Source organism: Neopsephotus bourkii, unplaced genomic scaffold, assembly GCF_033783945.1.
Source record: "Neopsephotus bourkii isolate Nb327-2 ecotype Australia unplaced genomic scaffold, CSIRO-AGI_Nbou_v1 NB_1600, whole genome shotgun sequence".
In the NCBI taxonomy this organism is placed as follows: Eukaryota; Metazoa; Chordata; class Aves; order Psittaciformes; family Psittacidae; genus Neopsephotus; species Neopsephotus bourkii.
The window spans coordinates 1564683-1584111 of record NW_026902076.1 but is presented as its reverse complement, the minus strand read 5'-3'; the positions used below and the strand labels follow the sequence as shown (position 1 = coordinate 1584111).

Below are 19429 nucleotides of genomic sequence, written 5' to 3'. Positions count from 1 at the left end.
AACCCAGGAGTGCAGCACAGGCTGGGATCTGCCCGGCTGGGAAGCAGCTCTTTAAAATGGGACATGGGCAGGGACACCTTCCACCAGACCAGGTTGCTCCAAGCCCTGTCCAGCCTGGCCTTGAACACTGCCAGGGATGGGGCAGCCACAGCTTCTCTGGGCACCCTGTGCCAGCACCTCAGCACCCTCACAGGAAGAACTTCTTTCTTCCTAACATCTAACCTGAACTTCCCTTGTGACACTGCCAACACCTCACAGGTAGGGTGAGGAGGCAGAGAACCAGTATAAGCTCGAGAGCTTTTCCCTGGGTTATCACTGTAAAGTACATCCCCGTCAGGAAAGCCACAGAGCTTGGGCACAGCCGAAACTGCAGTGTCCACACTGAATTTGTTGGCAGAGGTGCAGGCAGGGATGTGGTCTGCAGCAGGCAGTACTGACCTAGGCAATGCCAGAGAGCAGCTCACGTGGCCAGGCTAAGTTGGGGTCCAGAGAACAGACCCTGGCATAGGGCTACAAAGATGCTCTGAGGGCTGGAGCACTCCTACTATGGAGACAGGCTGAGATAGCTGTGTGTGTCCAGCCTGGAGAAGGGAAGGCTCCTTAAGGGGAGACCTTAGAGCAGCTTCCAGTGCATAAAGGGGGCAACAAGAAAGCTGGGGAGCGGCTTTTGACAGGGGCCTGCAGGGACAGGACAAGGGGGAATGGCTTTAACCTGACAGAGGGGAGACTGAGATGAGCTCTTAGGCAGAAGTTCTTCCCTGTGAGGGTGCTGAGGCCCTGGCACAGGTTGTGCAGAGAAGCTGTGGCTGCCCCATCCCTGGCAGAGTTCAAGGCCAGGTTGGACAGGGCTTGGAGCTACCTGGTCTAGTGGAAGGTGTCCCTGCCCGTGGCAGGGGTTGGAACTGGATGAGATTTAAGGTCCCTTCCAACCTAAACTCTGTGGCTCACTAGCAGGGGGTTTCCCCTAAACCAGTAAGTTAGCAAGATTAAAAACTAAATTCAAAGCTGTAACACTGAAATGAAGCATTTACCCTGAGAGTGTTGGTGAGTCTCTGAAGGGCTGCCTGCAAATCCCTGTGCTTTGAGCAAAATCAAACTTACAAGCAGTGGTGAGAAGATGAAAGACTCTTCATGCTGACAGCAAATACCAGACATGTCCTGAAGAGGGGCTCTGTCAGCTGCGCTGGCCGTGGCTACCTCCCAAAAGGGGACACTACACCAGGAGGCAGATGTGGGCTCTGATGCAGAACCCCAGGTCTTGCTCACCTGGAGAAACTGATTCCTTATCCTCCATCTGCTTTATGTCTGAAGAAGAACAAAGCATGAAAATCAGGTCATCGGACATTTTTAGGGCTCTTTCTGGAGGAGATGAATAGCTGTTTGGTACCGTCCTGCCCATGATTGTTTTGATGGTGCAAGTTCAAGATTGTTCAGTCCCTGCATGATGGAAACAGCCTGGAACTATCTGTGCAGATGCAAAGAGGCTGCTTTTCATGACATCCTGTTCTAGGCAATTGCACAAGAGAAGGGTTGAATAGGTGTTTGGGTACAGTGACCTGAATTATGATACTCACCTCTGGCGGTGAGTTCATTTGGAGCTTGTCTAAGTTGTTACTTTTATGTCTTATTAATGCTGGCAGTTTAGGTGATTTCAATATCTGGGAGTGATTTGAAAGTCTAATTAATGACATTTTATTCTCACAGATACATGCAAAGATTCATAATAAGGAAGATTAATTCCCCCCTTACAGCAGCTTGCACTGATCCGTATCATCAACCCCTCCAAAGGAGAAGAGGGGTATCCCCTAGGTCTGGAGCTACCAGGGCATGGGAGTCCCATATGTAACTTACAATAAAAACAATTCTACATTGCTGCTTTCACTTCAGTGTTGGGATATCCTGGAAGCAGCACAGGACTCTCTGCATTTTGCCATTCAGACTGGGAAGCCTTTGCTATGAACCCAGAACTAAATATAAACTCACACCTTTGGGGCATGAGCAGGACTGTTAAAGTGCTGCTCATCTTTGTGTTTCATCCTGGCTGAAGATAAAAAGCTGTTTCACTGCCCCTCACCATGCACAGTGGTGGTGGACATCCATCTGAGATTGCATAGGGAAGGCTGGTGCTTTAGGATATCGTCAGGAGAGTTGCCTGGAGTCTCCATACAGCTCCCTTGCCATCAACTTACGGGTATTAACCACACTGAACCTCTTAGGAGACACTGTCTGGACTCTCGTGGTTCACCCTGTTCATCCCCATGGTACCACAGCCACAATCCTCATGAAGCACAGTCAGACCCCACTGACCGAGGAGCAGCTTCTTTCTGTGAGGGGTGGTCTCCATCTCACCGATGGTGCTGTGGGGAGTTATATTTATTAAGAGCATCCTCAGTAGGATCACAGAATGGTTTGGGTTGGAAGGGACCTTTAAGGATCATCTAGTTCAAGTCCCCTCCACAGTAAGCATGGACATGTTCTACCAGATCAGGTTGCTCAGAGCCCTGTCCAACGTGGCCTTGAATGTTTATCCAGGGGTGGGATATACTCAGCTGAAGAGTGCCTGTAAAGGAAAGCAAAGGCTTCAGCCTCGTGGCCAGCAGGGAAATGGCACTGTTGCCTCTGTGAAGGAGGGAAATTTTGGGCAGTGGCTGTGCGCTGCAGGACTAATAAACCTGGTGCTTTCTCATGTTAGTCTTGATGACCCTGCAACCCCCAGCCCATGTGTGGAAGTGGATCATCTCTCTACCAGCTCAGAGGAAAAAAGCATCAGAAATAGTCCTCCAATTGAGACCATGTCAGATATTACACTGAGAGAAAGGAATAAGGGGTGCCTAAGATGATAAGTGACTGGCACTCAAATGGGCTTCAGTGCCTGCCTTTTTCTGTCTTCCTGCCATGTGCTTTAGGGAAAATGAACTGCTTTGTGGCAAAGATGAAGGGCTTGTACTCAAAAACAAAATTGACTCGAATCTCATGTCTTCCAAAGGAACATCCTGTAAAATAAGGATCAGTAGCGCTTGGAGCAGGCTCCTTCCCTTCCTGTATTTCAACACTGCCTGGCACAATACAGCCCTGATATCAGTCAGTAAACATGACTACAGTCTTCTGAGGAACACAAGATGTACAGGACATCATGAAGAGTACAACATGCCTCTTGTGCAATAAAACCACACTGGCCTGACAACTTTTTCTGTTGATCCTGCACAAATTATCCTGTCCTGCATTCCCACTCCAAAACTCACAGCTGCCACTGCACCTTTTTTAATATAACCTTACAGCAAGGGGGTACAGACCTCCCTGCACAAGGGAGAGAAGTTACATGGGTGTTTGTGAGGATATATTTGGTTCATGATAACAGATGACAGGGTAATGAAGGTTTGCCAGCTTCTGGAAGGTAGCTCCATGCACCGTATGCTTTTACTTGCTCTGATAAAGTCTCCTAAGAAACAACATCCCTGTCAAGCAGGAGTAGCATGCAGGAGTGTCCAAGCAGAAGGGAATGCTGCTAAATCAGTGCTCTTTGCCAAATACCCAGAGATTCCTCCTGCCAGACCCCTAAATGCCTGTCCATCTGCTTTCCTCTGCCTCATAACGTGTCCTGAAGAGGTTTGCCAAGATGTTTGTCTGGCCTCGGCAGGAGAAGGGGCTCTTCCCAAGTCTTCATTTCCCAGCTGGAGAGCAGGATCAGAAACTGTCTGGGTCTCTGTCCACTCCTCCTGCATCACCCTGAAGGACCCCAGGCCATAGGTTCCTCTCCCTGGTTGTATGTGGTTGGTTTGGACTCCCTGATGAGTCCACATCCCCAAATCCGAAGTGGTTATCAAGATTTTAGGCTTTTTATCAAGCAAGCTCTCCTCCACCACCACATGCATTCACACCAGCAGGGTTTTGTCTGTGACATCCAAGAAGTAATTGGCTGCAGAATAGCAGAGAATCACCCTCCATATGCTGCAGTCCCATGACCATTTGTCTCTTGGACAAGCACTAGGATTTTTTAGGGCTCTCTATTTGCTTGGTTTTGTTCCTGAAATAGACTGTGATCTTATTATCCAAACAGCCAGCGGCTTTACCCTCTGATACTTTCCTAGGAAGGGGAGTGAAAGAGCCACAAGCACAGGGTAAAAGATGTTGTTTGTAGCTGAAAATCATCTGTAATTGCAGTGACCACAACCATAGGGGTAAAATCAAGGCAGCCGTGAGGCCAGCTGGCATGGCCAAGCCATACACAGGGTATTAAGATCTCCTGGCTTCCCAAAAAGGGATCTGCAGTAGGCAGCTTCCTGGGTATTAGGAAGCTAATATATATATAATAGATACATAATAATATAAATAATATATATGATAATGTGCTAATTCCTGAGCTCTGCCTAGGAGCCAATCTTGTGCAGACCAAGTATGCTGTGCTAAATTTTATCTCTTTCGCTGGTGCTGGCAGTGCCCCATTTACTGGTGTGGATGTAGCCATGGGGTCTGGAAGAGAAAGAGGTGGAGAGCAAACCCCTCCCATAAAGAATCAGATTATTTTCTCTGTTTATACAAAATCTGCTACAATAACAGAGGAGTCAGGTATGTTGTTTTCCATTAATATCTGTCAGTATACCAAGAGCTACCATGCACACTTCTTCACTAAACCCTATCTGAATCACATGGTTTCCTGCAAATCGGGTTCATCCTCTTGACAGCTGGGAAGAGGGAGCCTGCAGGTGTGGGAGAGCTTCCTGATTAGCTCTACTGAAACCAAAACAGCATCAGACTGGAGACTGATCAACCAGAGAGTGAGTGGGCAAGTCGGATCACAGGAAGAAGGATGCTGGCAGGATGTGATAGAGCAGATATGTGATACATACCCAGCACTGCAGATACAAGTGTTCCTCAGACCTGAGTTTCCATAATCAATTATTTTTAGCAGAATACATATTTGTTTTGTTTTGTTTTCCAGGGAATAGCTGGTTTCTGGTGATTGTTTTCCATTTTGTCATAAGGAAAGGTGGGACACTGTATAATATCCAGAACATATTTTGCAGAGCTTTTCCATCTCAAATTTGGTGGTTTTTTTTAGTTTTTATTTGTCAACCTGGGAGAAGTTTGAACAATGAAAAGGAAACTCTGCGTTTCTTTTCTCCTCACTTTGGGAAAGTCGGGGTTTTTGCCATGGAGTTAGCCAAGCATTCACTAAGGGCAAATCTACAGGTCTCTGTGCTCTTGGAGTATCTTTAGTGCTGGCCACCTGAAGCACACAGACAGCTCGATAGCAAAGCAGTGCAATTATTCTGAGTGAGTGAGAACAATCACTAAGGTGCAATTGTTCCCCAGACTTGCCCTAGCACCCGTTGCTACCTGTGTGGGAAGGGCAGGATACCTGATACTGTCTGCATTTGGCTTTTCCAGAAACTGCTAGGAGAAAACCCAACCTTTTTCATAGACTCAAAAATACTGAATTCTGAAGAAAACATCAACTTAGGCCACTGCGTAGGTGTCTGATATCTAATTCAAGTGCTGATGTGCCAGGGAGGTTGTGAATGCTCCATCCCTGGCAGTGTTCAAGGCCAGGTTGGATGAGGACTTGGGTGATATGGTTTAGAGCGAGGTGTCCCTGCCCATGGCAGGGGGTTGGAACCTGATGATCTTAAGGTCCTTTCCAACCCTAACTATTCTATGATTCTATGATTCTGACCTGATTTATTAGGTGGAAGTATGGATGGTTTTGCAAGTTTAGCTCTGGATGTGACTTAATGTTTTGGGGACCCCAAGGTCTGTCAGTGTGGAGAGGGAAATATAGAGTGAAAGAGATTTTAGTGACAGATAAGAGAAACCCATGCTGTTATAAGGGTTTTCCATTTGACAGCAGCATACAAAAAGGGGGCATTAATGAAATTATCTTGACCAGCACATAGAATCATAGAATTGTAGAGTCATAGAATAGTTAGGGTTGGAAAGGACCTTAAGACCATCAAATTCCAATGCCTCTGCCATGGGCAGGGACACCTCACACTAAACCATGCCACCCAATGCTCTATCCAACCTGGCCTTGAACACTGCCAGGGATGGAGCACTCACGGCTTCCCTGGGCAACCGATTCCAGTGCCTCACCACCCTTACAGTAAAGACCTTCTTCCTTATATCCAATCTAAACTTCCCCTGTTTAAGTTTTAACATGGTTTTAAATGGACAAATAATCATACAGGCATTTATACAGTGACTACAGCTTGCAATTGAGACAACTATGGTTTCTCTGGAACCACAAGAAAGCATTATTGTCATCCAAGTGAACAGAGCTTTTCTTCCAACTGTATCTGAAGGAGAAAATGAGGGTAATATGAGGTGATGAAACAAATTGTTTACGAACTCATTTTTTAATATTACTATTTAAAAGCTGTGGTGCTCTGAAAATACAGTTCTGGGTGTTTTCCCATAAGATGTGGGTTGGGTTCTCTGTGTCTTAGGAGGTGCTTACATTGGGGTAATTCTTTATGACTTCAAAGCTCAGCTCAGGGAGTTTGACCAAATTTAGGAAATTACCAGATCATTCCTGAGAAAGCTGCATCATGAAAGATGAAAAATATAAATTAATCATAGGATATTTTAGGTCAGAAGGGACCTTAGAGATCATTTAGTTCCAACACCCTGCCAGGGGCAGGGACACCTTCCACTAGACCAGGTTGCTCCAAGCCCCGTCCAACCTGGTCTTGAACACTGCCAGGGATGGGGCAGCCACAGATTCTCTGGGCAACCTCTGGGCAAATTAATATATTTTCAAAACCAGCCCCCCTGGACTTGATGGAGACTTGATTGAGGCTGCTGCTTCAAAAACCCAAAGGGTTTTATGCAGGAAGATCAGAACAGGTGAAACCTGGCAAGTTGCCCCATAAATAATTGCAGCCTGTGTACCTATTAGTTCATCCCTACACAGTGAACAGGCTTGTCATGGTTGTGTAAAGGGACTTTAGAATTCATTTCTTCCCTATTTGTATTCTCGTTTTATCCAGCACTGTGGTTATGCTGCAGATACATCTGATATAGCAGTGGTTCTTCATCAAAGCGCTGATGAACAGGGAGGAAAGTCTCCAACTAAAGTGTTTTCCGCAGACCACATTTCACAGTCAGCTAAACAGGCAACACCAATAGGACCTGAAGAACCATTTAACCAATTCCAGGATGCCCTTGTGATGCTGAAAACCCACTGCATGAAAGTATATGAAGATTGGATGAGAAAGTTGGGGCTGTTCAGCCTGGAGAAAAGAAGGCTGAGTGGAGACCTCATAGCAGCCTTCCAGTATCTGAAGGGGGCATATAGGGATGCTGGGGATGGACTCTTCATTAGGGACCGTAGTGATAGGACAAGGGGTAACGGGTTAAAACTTAAACAGGGGAAGTTTAGATTGGATATAAGGAGGAAATTCTTTCCTGTTAGGGTGGTGAGGCACTGGAATGGGTTGCCCAAGGAGGTTGTGAATGCTCCATCCCTGGCAGTGTTCAAGACCAGGTTGGACGAGGCCTTGGGTGATATGGTTTAGTGTGAGGTGTCCCTGCCCATGGCAGGGGGGTTGGAACTTGATGATCTTAAGGTCCTTTCCAACCCTAACTATTCTATGATTCTATGAATCAAAGGCTTAGAAAGTTTTGGGTGAGTAGGCTGGGGACTTGAGGAGCTACAGGTTTCATAGACCCATATGAGCCTCCCCAAAGAGAGGTAACAGAGATATGAGGCAGCTTATGTCTAATGCAGAAAGAGCAGTAAACAGCCTGTTTTGGAAAACAAGGGCAGAGCAGCATCAACAGCCAACCACCTTCTTCCTCTATGGACTCTCCTTGGCCACCAAGCCAGCCTGAGGCAGTAGTTCTGTGTATCAGCCACGCTTCCCACAGCTGCATTTCCCTACAAAATCCATAGATCTGTGCACACTGGGTTACAATAGGCACCTCTGTACTCTTCACTGTGTGTCTACAGCTCCCATGAGCCTCTCAAACATAGAAAATGGTTTTAAATGTGAGGAGCTGGTACCACACGCCAGTATTGTCAGTTCGGGAGTGACTGCTTAGGCTGTGCTGAGTATTTAAGATCAAATATGAATAGGCTGAATTAGGGTTTGCTAGGCTGAGTGTCTAGAGTAGCTTGAGGTTATGCCTAAAGCGTTGCCTGTGAGAGGAAAAAGGGTGCTCAGCATGCGAGTAAGTGTTCTCTCTGTTGGACATTCAGAAGTGAAAATCTCTTCCTTCAGGATCCAATTAATGGCTCCAGTTAATAAAGAACAAATGGCCAGAGTACCCATGCTTATATGTGACTAAGAGATTAGAGATAGGATAGCCCAGTAGGGTCAGACATGCTCCTGTGCATGCTTTTGTTCCACTCTGTGCTGTACATAGTGGTATAAATTTAAAGCAATGACTTCCCATGTCAGAAATCAAAAAGGACACAAAGAAAGGGAGCACTGGAGAAAAGTCAAGCTGTGCTATAACCAACCAACGGTGCTGAAGCAGAGTAAAAGTCTCTTTTGCAGTAAGATTAGAGGCAAAGCGGAGCTGCTATTGTAATACAATGGCTGCGTGGAGAGCATTGACACAGCCAACAGATGAATATTTTGCTGTGCTCTTCAGGAATCAGTAGGGTCAGAAAATCTAAAACAACCGGGAATGGTCACAGTGGAAGCCAGTCCCACAGAAGGGAAGAGCCTTATTCCACGCCATCCTTCCCCAGATACAGAGAAGTGTCCATAAATGTGGGATACTTAGTGAGAATAACAAGAACTTCTCAGGAATCTTTTCAGTCAGTGACTGCACTGTCAATCTTGAGAACAGCAAACACAGTGTTACAGTTCAGAGAGAGGATTAAACCAAAATCACCCAGGTGACTATGATCTGATCTCAGTACTATGCAAGGCTTTGAGAACAAACAGGTGAGCAAGGACACAAAAGAAAATGCATTGTGTGTTCTGTGCTGAATATATTTCAACAGACCAACCTGATGAAATAGGGTTTCTTAGCGAAGAGAAAGCATCAGGTATCATCAAATGCACTTTAGTGAAGAGCAGCTCAGCAGAAAAACAGATAGCAAAATGAACCAATGCTGCGAATGTCCTTGCCTCCACAGATGAGCTAAGTTATACTTTTGACATCTCCTTGCTTCACAGCATAAGGCTCAGCTGACTGAGACATGCCAAGGACTTGGCTTCACATTTTCAACCGCAAAGAGCCAGAGGAGTCAGGAGGTCTCCGTTTCCTTTGCTGGCTCACTGTCTGAGCCATTCACCCTGTTGTCTTTTCCCCCTTCTGGATGAACCAAGAGCAGTGGAAAAGGGAGGTCCTCTGGGCACCATAAGGCACAAAACCAAAACGCATTTTGGAAGAACTAGGTGAGGACTTCCATCTGCTTGTATGAAAATTTATAATGGAAGTTTCACAGATAGCTCATAGTTATCTGAATCACTTGAAAGGCAATAGGATATGGGGTACGACAAGGCAGTTTCCATACTGCATTTTTTCCCCCTTGAGAATGTGCCCAACATAATTAATACAGGTGAAAAAACAGCAAAGACCATAATTATTTACCTTGCTGGATAATTTATCTCTTGTTTAGTTGTCAAGGTACCACCTTCTACAGCTGCATCCATTGCATGTCCCTTTCCTGGAGCACCTCATTAGCACTATCATGAGTCTAATTCATATGGCAGTTACCACTGCTGTGAAGTAAAAATCCTTCATTCCTGATACTATGAAGTAGGCGAGACCAAGTCTATGTTCATTGGTAAGCATACCAGGAAAGATTTGCAAAAACTGGTAATTGCAAGGTAACAAATAAGGGAAAATAAATCCAGATTTATATCATGATGATGGACTGTTCATTCCTTATTACCTCTGTTGAGAATGTTTAATGCGCTGGTACAGGGGCAGCCCGGGTAAACAACACAAGGAGCACAAAGGTCTCTTCAGGGAAAAGCTGGAAAGAAATAAGCCCCATGAAAACATCTGTGAAAGGTGACAGATCTGCTTGGGGACAAATGGCTCTAGAATTTCTGGGGGAAAAAAGTAAATACATCAAGGGTAGATCATACCAGTGCAAAAATACAGTAAAAAATATGTTTTGTGAAGAGACAGAAAAGATCCTTCCCCTCCTCTCCTGGCTTTTCTCCAGCTCTGCTGTTTCTCCTGTGGTGCAGAGTGCTTCAGCATCTCCCGGCACTGGTTTCTTCCGTGTGTCTGCAGACTCATCCGAGCTCATCCTTTCTGATCCTTGTGCCTTAACTCAAAGGAGTAAATTATAGCTGTTGGTTTTGCATCCAGAAAAGAAATAATCCACACAAACACTGCAGCTCTTCATGCTGAGCCAACATTAGCAATGAGTGGTGGTGTTTGTTTGAATTCAAATGTGAATAGCTTGAACAAGGGATTCCCTGTTGAACATTTATAGAAGCGTACACGTTCAATAGCTATAAAATAAACTCTGCAGCTGAAAAAACCTGGTTGCTTGTCAAGAGTAAAAAGAAGATGCTTAGTGTAACAGTTTATTTTCTTTCAAAATTCCAGTAAATTAATTTATTGAGTTTAAAAGGTTGTGAATGATCAGTTGCAGAAATGACCTCCCTGTAGTGGTCATGGGAAGCAAGAAAAGAGAGAGTAAAGTGCAAAGGAAAACAAAACAAAGAATGAAGGAGGGGGCTAGGGGGGTATGAATGTAGTGGCAAATAGCTGGGGAGAAGAACAAAAAAGAGAGAAGAAATGGAGAAATCTGGAAAGGGGGAAAATGAGTGACAGATGAGAGACTAGGAAGAGTCTTTCTCCGGTTTACTCTTCAGAAATCTGAACATACAACATTTAAGGCCATTGGAGTCTCTGTTCAAAATTGACCCACTGCAGACTGTCCAGGAAAAGACTCTGAAGGTTGTGTTTCCTGATTTTAACATTCTAGTTCTTTCTGTCCTCTATGGCTTCCTAGCTGCCATGTATCCTGGGTGGCCATGGATCAGTAGAACAACAGTGTTGTAGAAAATGATCATGTCTGAGGGCAGGGAAGATCTTGGTGCATGGGAACAAAGAACAATGCTCATCCAAAAGGAAGATAGAGACGTGTGGTGCTTAGAGATGGACTCCTGCCTGAGCAGTGTGGCAGGAGGAGAAGCTTGAGCAAACCCATCTCCTAGGAGGTGTTGCTTGCTGGCTGGTCTGTGCAATGTCACCCCGACCCACTGGTCCTGCTCACAAAGGCACCTGGCAGCCAGGTCCATGCTCCAGTGGCTTCTCCTCACAACTTGCCAGCCATGTTCACCAACCCGGACACACGGGATAGCTCCCCCTTGTCCAGATCCGGCTGCCGGGACTCCACTGCCAGCACACGCAGCCACCAGGCTCAGCTCTGCTTGACCCAGTGCCAGCTGAGGCTGCCCACAGCAGAGCTGCTGCCCAGGGGTGCAGGGATTCAGTCTGGGCACCTTCCTGATAAGCCCTGGACACTGTCTGCCAGGCACAGACACAATGAACAATAGCGGGAATAGATCCATCATGGGACTAGTTTTCAGGGTGCATCCATCCCTGACTGGTGGCAGTGAGATTCCTCAAGAGTCTCCCCCAAATGTGGTACTCTGCAACATTTTCATCACATTCATTTGGTATTTTTCTCTCAGTTTTGGTTTTCTTTTCAGTATTGATCATGGCCTAAAGGAAATGAAAGAGAAAATGGTTTATGAACAGGATTTAATAAATTTCCAGTTACCATGGTGATGGTAGAAGGACATGTTAGAAGGCTGTTCTGAGTTCTGAACTATACAGGGTTTTCATTAACAAATTGCATAATGGAATGAAGACTGTTATTTACTGCATTTGTAAATAGGACGCTGAAAGGGGCTGCAGCATTTGGGAAAACACTGGAGATTGGCATTTATTTTGCAAAAGACAGGAACAATTGGTGAAGGTGGAATAAGCAATATCTGGCAATGCAGAGATTCTGCAGGAAAGGTATGGGGCTGCAGCGGGCAGCAAGTTACACATAATGGTACAATGTCGTTCTGTTATGGAAAAGGCAGAAATCATTCTTTCTAAAACACAAAACAAACAACGGGTAATCGCTTGTCAGGCACTTAAATTAATCCATTTATTGTTCCATACTGCTAGACTTTCAGGTAGTGTGGTGTTTACAGCTTAGGGCAACATACTTGAAGATGATGGCTGGGGAGAGCCTAGAGCTGAGATTGTTAAGAGACCAACAAAATATGATCTGTAACAAAAATCTGGAAGAATTGAGATGATGGGGAGGGGAAGGGGGACCCGTGATGCCCCAAATCTGGAATAAAGAGTACATGGGGAGGGAATAATATGTTCCCCATGACTAGGGAGGTTCAGATGAGAAACAGTGGACTGAAACCACAACAGTGAAGTTCAGTGTTGTTTATAGGATGGCATTTCAAGTGGATGGAGCATGGTATCTTGAAGAAGGTGGAATGATATGGAGGACCAGTTATTGGTGATATTCCTCAAGAGGTTTAACATTTCTGAGATGGGTGATTTATGATTGTAAGGAGCTCTGCCTTAGGGATGTGGAGAAGTGATTTTGAGGACTGCAGCATCTGTAAAGAAAGGGGCTAAACATGCACACACACTGCTTTCACAACTAGTTCTAGTTCCAGTTCCAGTTCTTCTTTATTCACTATAGCATGGTAATATATAGCATACAGATACAGGTCTGAACTATGAAGCCAAACAGAGACCACATCAGTCGCAGACTGTCTACAGTCACTATAAATTCTGTTCTATAAACAATCACTCCCCAGGCTGTTTCCCAGCCCGCCCTTGCACCCATGCACACAAATACTCCCCGGCTTGCTCAAGACCCAGGTGCACTATGAGCGATTCTTCTTCTTCTTCAACTATCCACATAGCGGGAAGAGGACAGCTTGCAGTTCTCACAAGGGCATCTACAGTTCCCTGCATTTTTGGTGACAAGACAGAATAAATCATTATGGTTGTGTTTTTGCTGGTAAACTGAATGGTACAAGGGCCCACTGTGTGGTCCTGAGGCCAGTGGGCATAACTGGCCACATCCCTAGTATTAAACTCCACTCTAGTCTTCACCACTGCCCTGGGCAGCCTGTTCCAGTGTTGACAACCCTTTCATTGAAGAAATCTTTCCTAATATGCAACTGAAACCTCCCCTGGTACAACTTGAGGCTGTTTCCTCTCAAACTATGCTTGTTACCTGGGAGAGGAGACCGACCCCCACCTTACTGCAACCTCCTGTCAGTTGAAGAGAGCAATAAAGTTTCCACTGAGCCTCCTTTTCTCCAGGGTAAACAACCCTGGTTCCCTCAGCCATTCCTCATAGGCCTTGTGCCCTAGACCCTTTACCAACTTTGTTGCTCCCTGTGTAGCAGGGAACCATCTAGCCAAGTGTCTTTAGTCTGACAGTGGTGAAGATCTGATGCTTAGAAGAGTGGAAGAACATGGCAAACATGCACTAGCATGTGTTTGGAAGTGCATTCAGTTCCAGCAGTCTGAGGTTTGGGTATTGTTGAGTTGGTGGATCCATATCATTGTGCTGAATGCCCCTCATTTAATTTTATGGATTCCATGGACGTATACAATAATAGAAGGTGGAGGAGAGCTCTGGAGGTCATCTGGTCCAGCCAGCTGCTCAGAGCAGAGCAAACTTCATAGATTGACTGCCTTTCTTGCATTTGGAACACCTTTACAATTTCTTCCTCCGCAATATCCATGGCAATGAATTGCACCATCTTGTATGCAGTATGAAAGAATAATTTCTTTGTTCAATGCATCATACTTTTGTATGTCATCTCATAGTTCTGTCTTAGTCAAGGACATTTACAGTTTTGATATCGCTGTCACTTGTCTCCACACACTCGTCTCCCCCAATAGTGGAACAGTCCCAGCATAATTACTATCTCTTTGTCTGAAAATAAGTCTCCAGCTTTCACCATCCTTGCTACCATCCTTTGTACCTCTTCTTGTCCTGCTTATGTGTGTGGAGACAGGGACACCAGCAGCATGCGCAGTACATAGCATGAAGTACCCTCAAAACTGCTACAGCGACCCACTGATTTTGTCAGCGCCCATTCTAGCAAATCCTAATACTCAGTTTTACTTCCCAACTGCTTCTGTACACAGAGGTGATTTTTGTCTGAAGTGCTCTTTGGGAGCACCTCTTTCCTGGAAGGTGAAAGTAAGCTTGCCATCACTGGGTCTTATCTCCTTATGCTGCCACTCAATGCTGAGATACTTTTGCCTTGCAGACCCAGTGCAGTCAGGTTTCATTTCACTGAATAACCTTCTGTCAGTATCAGAGCTCCCCAGGCAGCAGGGATCAGCCTATCTCCAGCCCAGAAATTAAGAACACTTGAGACCACAGGTCTGTCTGGAGGGTTTATGAAGAAGAGGTGATGATCAAAGTGTCTGCAAGTGGTTGGCTCATCCAGGCTCCTGGGAAAAGGCTCTCAGCTCCTCAGTGGCATGAGAGGGGCTGACAGAACAGGCCACATTGAACATGGTGTTTGCTAAATTTATCAGAGAGATTTTTCAGTCCTGGCTCCTGAAAGGGTGATACGTGGACACCAGGTCCATCCCAAGCCAAGGCTACTCACACCAGGGCCCCTCTCAGCTTGTCCAGCCCCTCATGGAGACAGGCCTAAGCAACAAAGGAAGAGTTTATCAGTACGTTGTGTCCATGGCTCAGCTCTATTACATGCAGTTGCATCCCTGCCAAAGATTGAGAAAGGCCTGAAGCCGTTTGATATTGATCTTGTTTCTTAAGAGGTCCCTCTGCCCCAGCAGATCTGTTCTATATACTCACGGTTCGCTCCTGTCACACTCAATGGTTTTCATTTGAATTGGGTATTGATACCAGATGTGGGGAGAGCAGAGTTTTGATAACATACCCAGGTATAGGGTGCAAGGGCTGGTGGGTGTGCAGTGAACCTTGAGAGGTCCCATGCGCAACAGGACCTCCCCCAGCCCCATCCTCTGCCCAGAAACACACTATAAATGTGAGGATCCCCAGCCTTGCCACTCAGCAGAGTCCAGCTCAGGCTCTCTCCAATCCTCCTCTCTCCAGCCTCGCTGAGATCCTGCATCAACTCCAGCCATGAAGTTCCTCTGCCTTGTCTTCGCTGTCTTCCTGCTGGTCTCCCTGGCTGTCCCAGGTAAGGGGGTGAATTGCATTGGAAGGTGAGATGGACAAGGGTGGGAGAACCAGAGTGATGGGGGTCAGAGTGCGACACATTCAATAGGCAGCTTCAAGAAACCTGATCTTCCGTTGCCTTTAAAGGCTGTGATTTTGTTCCCTGTATAAATGTGTCTAGACCTTTCTATATGCAGATGGGTGCTGGCCTCCTGCAAGCATGCAGGTGACTTGGTTACCCCTAGGTTATCTTACATTGGGCTCTATGTTTATGTGCAGAAAATGAATCTTTAAAGAAAAACAAAATCACTTTAAAATACTGTCAGGGGTACATTTAGGATGTTTTAGAAGTTTTTTATGCCTCTAGATCAAGGTGAGCTGAGTCCTACTGAAGTGATTTTAGCCATGGAGCATCAAGTGAGAACTGGGTGTTTTATAGACACCAGTTGCTTGGATGTTTCAGTCCAGTTCCCAGTAATTTTAAAGTGCAGAGCTGACAAATAGCCCTCCACTTCTGGTTCTCACCTCCCTCTTCAATGAACAAAAGGGAGATTTGGGACTCAAAATGGTCCCCAGTCCAATATCCCTTCACACTGGGCATCATTTCCCAGCAATTTTAGGACAACAGTTTCCCACCTGGCGCCTAGTGTTTGGCACTTGAGCCTCTTTCAACACACACAGGTCAGATTTCTGGTTACCACAGAAGCTGCCACCTGAGACACCCTCCATACATTTTGGATCACCAACTCTGTTTTTTGAAACTATTTTGGTGTTGGTTTTGCTCCTTTGCTCTAATCCTGTCTCTGAATGACAGGTGCAAGACACCTGTGCAGCATTGCATAGGTGAGCATCCCTATGAACTTTGGTTTTGGGCTGTCTCTCAGGAGGGGAATGAATGTGCTCTCCTGGGAAGCACCTATTTCCCAAACTACATATGTGTCACCAACCAGCCCTTAGTCACCAGCTGCAGGGAGAGGGATGCACCAAGGGTTTCTCAGGCTTGTGCTCTTCAAGGTCCTTTCCTGCTTTGGGGCTGGGCTTGTGGCACACTTATACCCAGAGGTGATGGGAGGGCAAGACAGTGACACAGAGGCACTTCTGACTCAACCACTCTCCCTCTGTCTCCCCTTACAGGCTATGGGCAGATCAGGAAGTACTGCCCCAAGGTGGGCTACTGCTCCAGCAAGTGCTCCAAGGTGGATGTGTGGTCCTTCTCCTCTGACTGCAAGTACTACTGCTGCCTCCCACCCGGCTGGAAGGCAAAATAGGAGCTGCAAAGGAAGCCCGTGGGGAAGAGGAGGCACCGTGGTGGCTTTGGGAGCAGCTCTTCACCTGTCCAACCCAATTGTCACCCCCTCCTCTCTATAAATAAAAGGAGAAAAAAAGGAGATGGAACTTCTGTGTGTGGTGTGGTTACTGGTGTCCTGTGATCCCATAGAAAGCTTTAGCACAGGTTCTGCAAACACAGCCCAAGAGGCCCATTAGCAGCACATTTCATTGTTCTTTTTGCACAGAAGTCATCAGAAAAGTGCTAAACAGATAGAGTTCTCCTCTGGTTCTCAGAGTGGATTCTGTCAATGGTGGTTGAAAAAGGTCTGGTTGGAATAACACCCCTGAGCCTCATGGCAAAACATAAGGGTCTCATATGTGGGAAGAAGCCTGGTTTAGACCTGGGTCTCAAGAAACCAGTATCCATCTGGGATCTAGGCAAGACACTTGTTACCATTTCTGGGTAACGAGCAGGAAGGGGTGGCTGCAGTGCTTACATATTCTCTTCAGAATCTTACAAAGATCTTCTCTAGAAGGACCTCTGGGGGAACATAATTCCTGTCCCCTAGTTCCCAAACACTTCTCTGTTGAGACAACCCACAACAGCATCTCTTGGAGTCATTTACAGGTGCCTATGGATACAGCAGCCATAGTTGGGCCTGTAGAGGGGCTATCTGCAGCAGCTTTTTCTGCTGTGATGGTTTTGTCCATCCTCATCTGTGTTGGCCACAGGTCCTGCCAGGAGCCTGCTCCAGCGCGGGCTTCCTGCAGGGTCACAGTTTCCTTTGGACATGCTCTTGCTCCTGTGTGGGGTCCTCCAGGGGCTGCAGGGGGATATCTGCTCCAGGACTTGAAGCAGCTTCTCCCCTCTTTCCTCACTGACCCTTATGTCTGCAGGACTGCAGCTGCCATGTATTCTCACTCCTCTCTTCAGCTGCTGTTGCACAGCGCATTTTTTCCCCCTTTTTAAACACATCATCCCAGAGGCCCTACCACTGTCACCAATGGGCTCAGCCTTGGCGAGTGGTGGGTCTGTCTTAGAGCCGAGTGCATTGGCTCTGTCGGCATGGGGGAAGCTTCTGGCAGCTTCTCATAGAAGCCACCCCTGTAGCCCCCTCTGCTACCAAAATCTCACCAAACAAACCCAGTACAACCTTGCATATAGATAATTTGGTAATTGTCATTTTAGTGATGTCCTGTTTCATGTTCCTATGTCCTAGCTGTGGTTTTGTGAGTGCTGGTAACGATAAGGTCTACTGAAATCTTGTAGCATCTGAAGTGTCCCTGGGTTGTGGGAAGAAAGTCCCACAAGGTTGGAGAAACCCAAGAATTATAAGGGAACACAGTGCAACAAAGCAGGGAATAATAAAAGTGAAAAACATAGATAGAGAGATCCAAAAGGGATTACCCAGTAATGGCCAGCAGTTGCAGAAGGCATTCAAGGAGCTACCTGCAAGCATAATAAACCCACACTGGCCTGCAACAAGCTTCCATCTCCTTCTCTTCCAGTAAGTGCATAGCCAGCCTGAATAAAGCAAATACCATTAATGGTTAACTCTCTGGACCTTGGGTGCAGGATGTATAAATGGGAAGGTGAAGAGAAGCACGTAACCAAAATCCCTGCAGCAGATTAGAAGAGGGGCTGCAAGCTGCCTGCTTTGTTTTCCTAGAAAAGGAACAATTTGGTGAATGGAACACATCTCCCACAGCATCAGATCTGACCTCCCGGTGAACATCAGTGTTGTCGAAATACCTTCTCACCAACTCTGGAGAAACTGCAGTTCTCTATGTTGGACAATGAGGCCACTGTTAATAATGTCTTTTAGGGTGTTCTGTATGCCAGTGGTCTAGGGCTTGATTTGGTGTAAGTGAGCCCAAGTATTTTACAAGACACCTGTGTGTGTTGGTACACTGAAGTCATTGTGGAAATTCTCACTCTTTCAGCAGAGGATCCTTCCTCAGTCAACATCTGAATTTCCCTTCTCATACATTTACCTTGACCAGTGAATTTAGTAAGTAAATTTACTTTAGAAGAGTGGAAAGAAAGTGAGGGGCCTTAAGACTTGGGGTTCACAGGGGTGCAGACAAATCTGGAAAAGAAAGCATATTTTTCAGTGGGAAAGCAGAGACACCCTCATATTTATAGACTGCAACAGAACATGTGCAAGAGCGGAATAATGAAGTGAACATGAATTGCTCTTGTTTTTCACCTAAAACCATGTCACTTTAATGCAGTGATGTCATTTATTCACCCCTATCATGTGACACTTTCATGGCACTCCACATCTTGAAAGACAGGTATCTGGGGAAAAAACCTCTTTGTCTTTCATATACCTTTCAGCTAGAGTAACTTGAGGAACTATGGCAAGTACCAATTAAAATGGAACCATAAATTGCAGATCCAAAAGAAAGGGTGCTTTTCTGAGGCCCTCTTATAGAAGCTGCAGGTGATAATAGATGGGATCCTGGTTGTAAGAATTCTTTTTTTTTCCCACTGCTTTCCTCTATATCTTATTTTGAGTGAAATATGACTTCCACAGAAGCATTTTAAAGGAAACAAGCTGCATAGAGCAGCAAAACCTCACTTTCCACACAAATCTGGAGTTACCATATTGTCTGGTGCTATACATTTTAAAGATCTGTCTCTTCTTGTAGTGACAGTCAGTACATCTGCCCTGGAAGAAAGAGAAATGCCAGGCATAATGAAAACGTCTGGTCCAATGATTGGTGTTAATATGCCCATCTGCTTCTCTGTCACTCTTACCTACCTATAATCACAGACAGCAATCGGGGCAGAGCCTTCGCTGGCTTTTCTTGCATCAGGACATGGACCTTTCTGCTTGAATAAAGCTTGTATAAATAGCAAAGCAATGACCCATCAGGGCTTTTTCTAGTTGATGCTTCCCTTATAGGAGGGAGGCTGAAGGATCACCAGATCTGAGTTTTCACTCTTGGAATGGGACATAGAAGTCTCAGTGCTTCTGCCTGTTCCCTCTTCTTGCACAGGGACATTAGCTGTCATTAAAATCAGATAAACACTTT

At 45.8% G+C, this 19429-nt stretch overlaps 1 protein-coding gene across 1 annotated transcript; it reads left to right on the top strand.

Moving 5' to 3' along the window:
- Window positions 1–14256: 14256 nt before the first annotated feature.
- On the top strand, window positions 14257–16467 carry LOC133222449 (cygnin-like). The gene is made up of 3 exons (XM_061372137.1): window positions 14257–14378; window positions 15053–15140; window positions 16253–16467. The coding sequence occupies exons 2-3, from the start codon at window positions 15083–15085 to the stop codon at window positions 16384–16386; spliced, it is 192 nt and encodes a 63-aa protein (XP_061228121.1). The 5' UTR covers window positions 14257–14378; window positions 15053–15082; the 3' UTR covers window positions 16387–16467.
- The last annotated feature ends 2962 nt before the right edge of the window (window positions 16468–19429 follow it).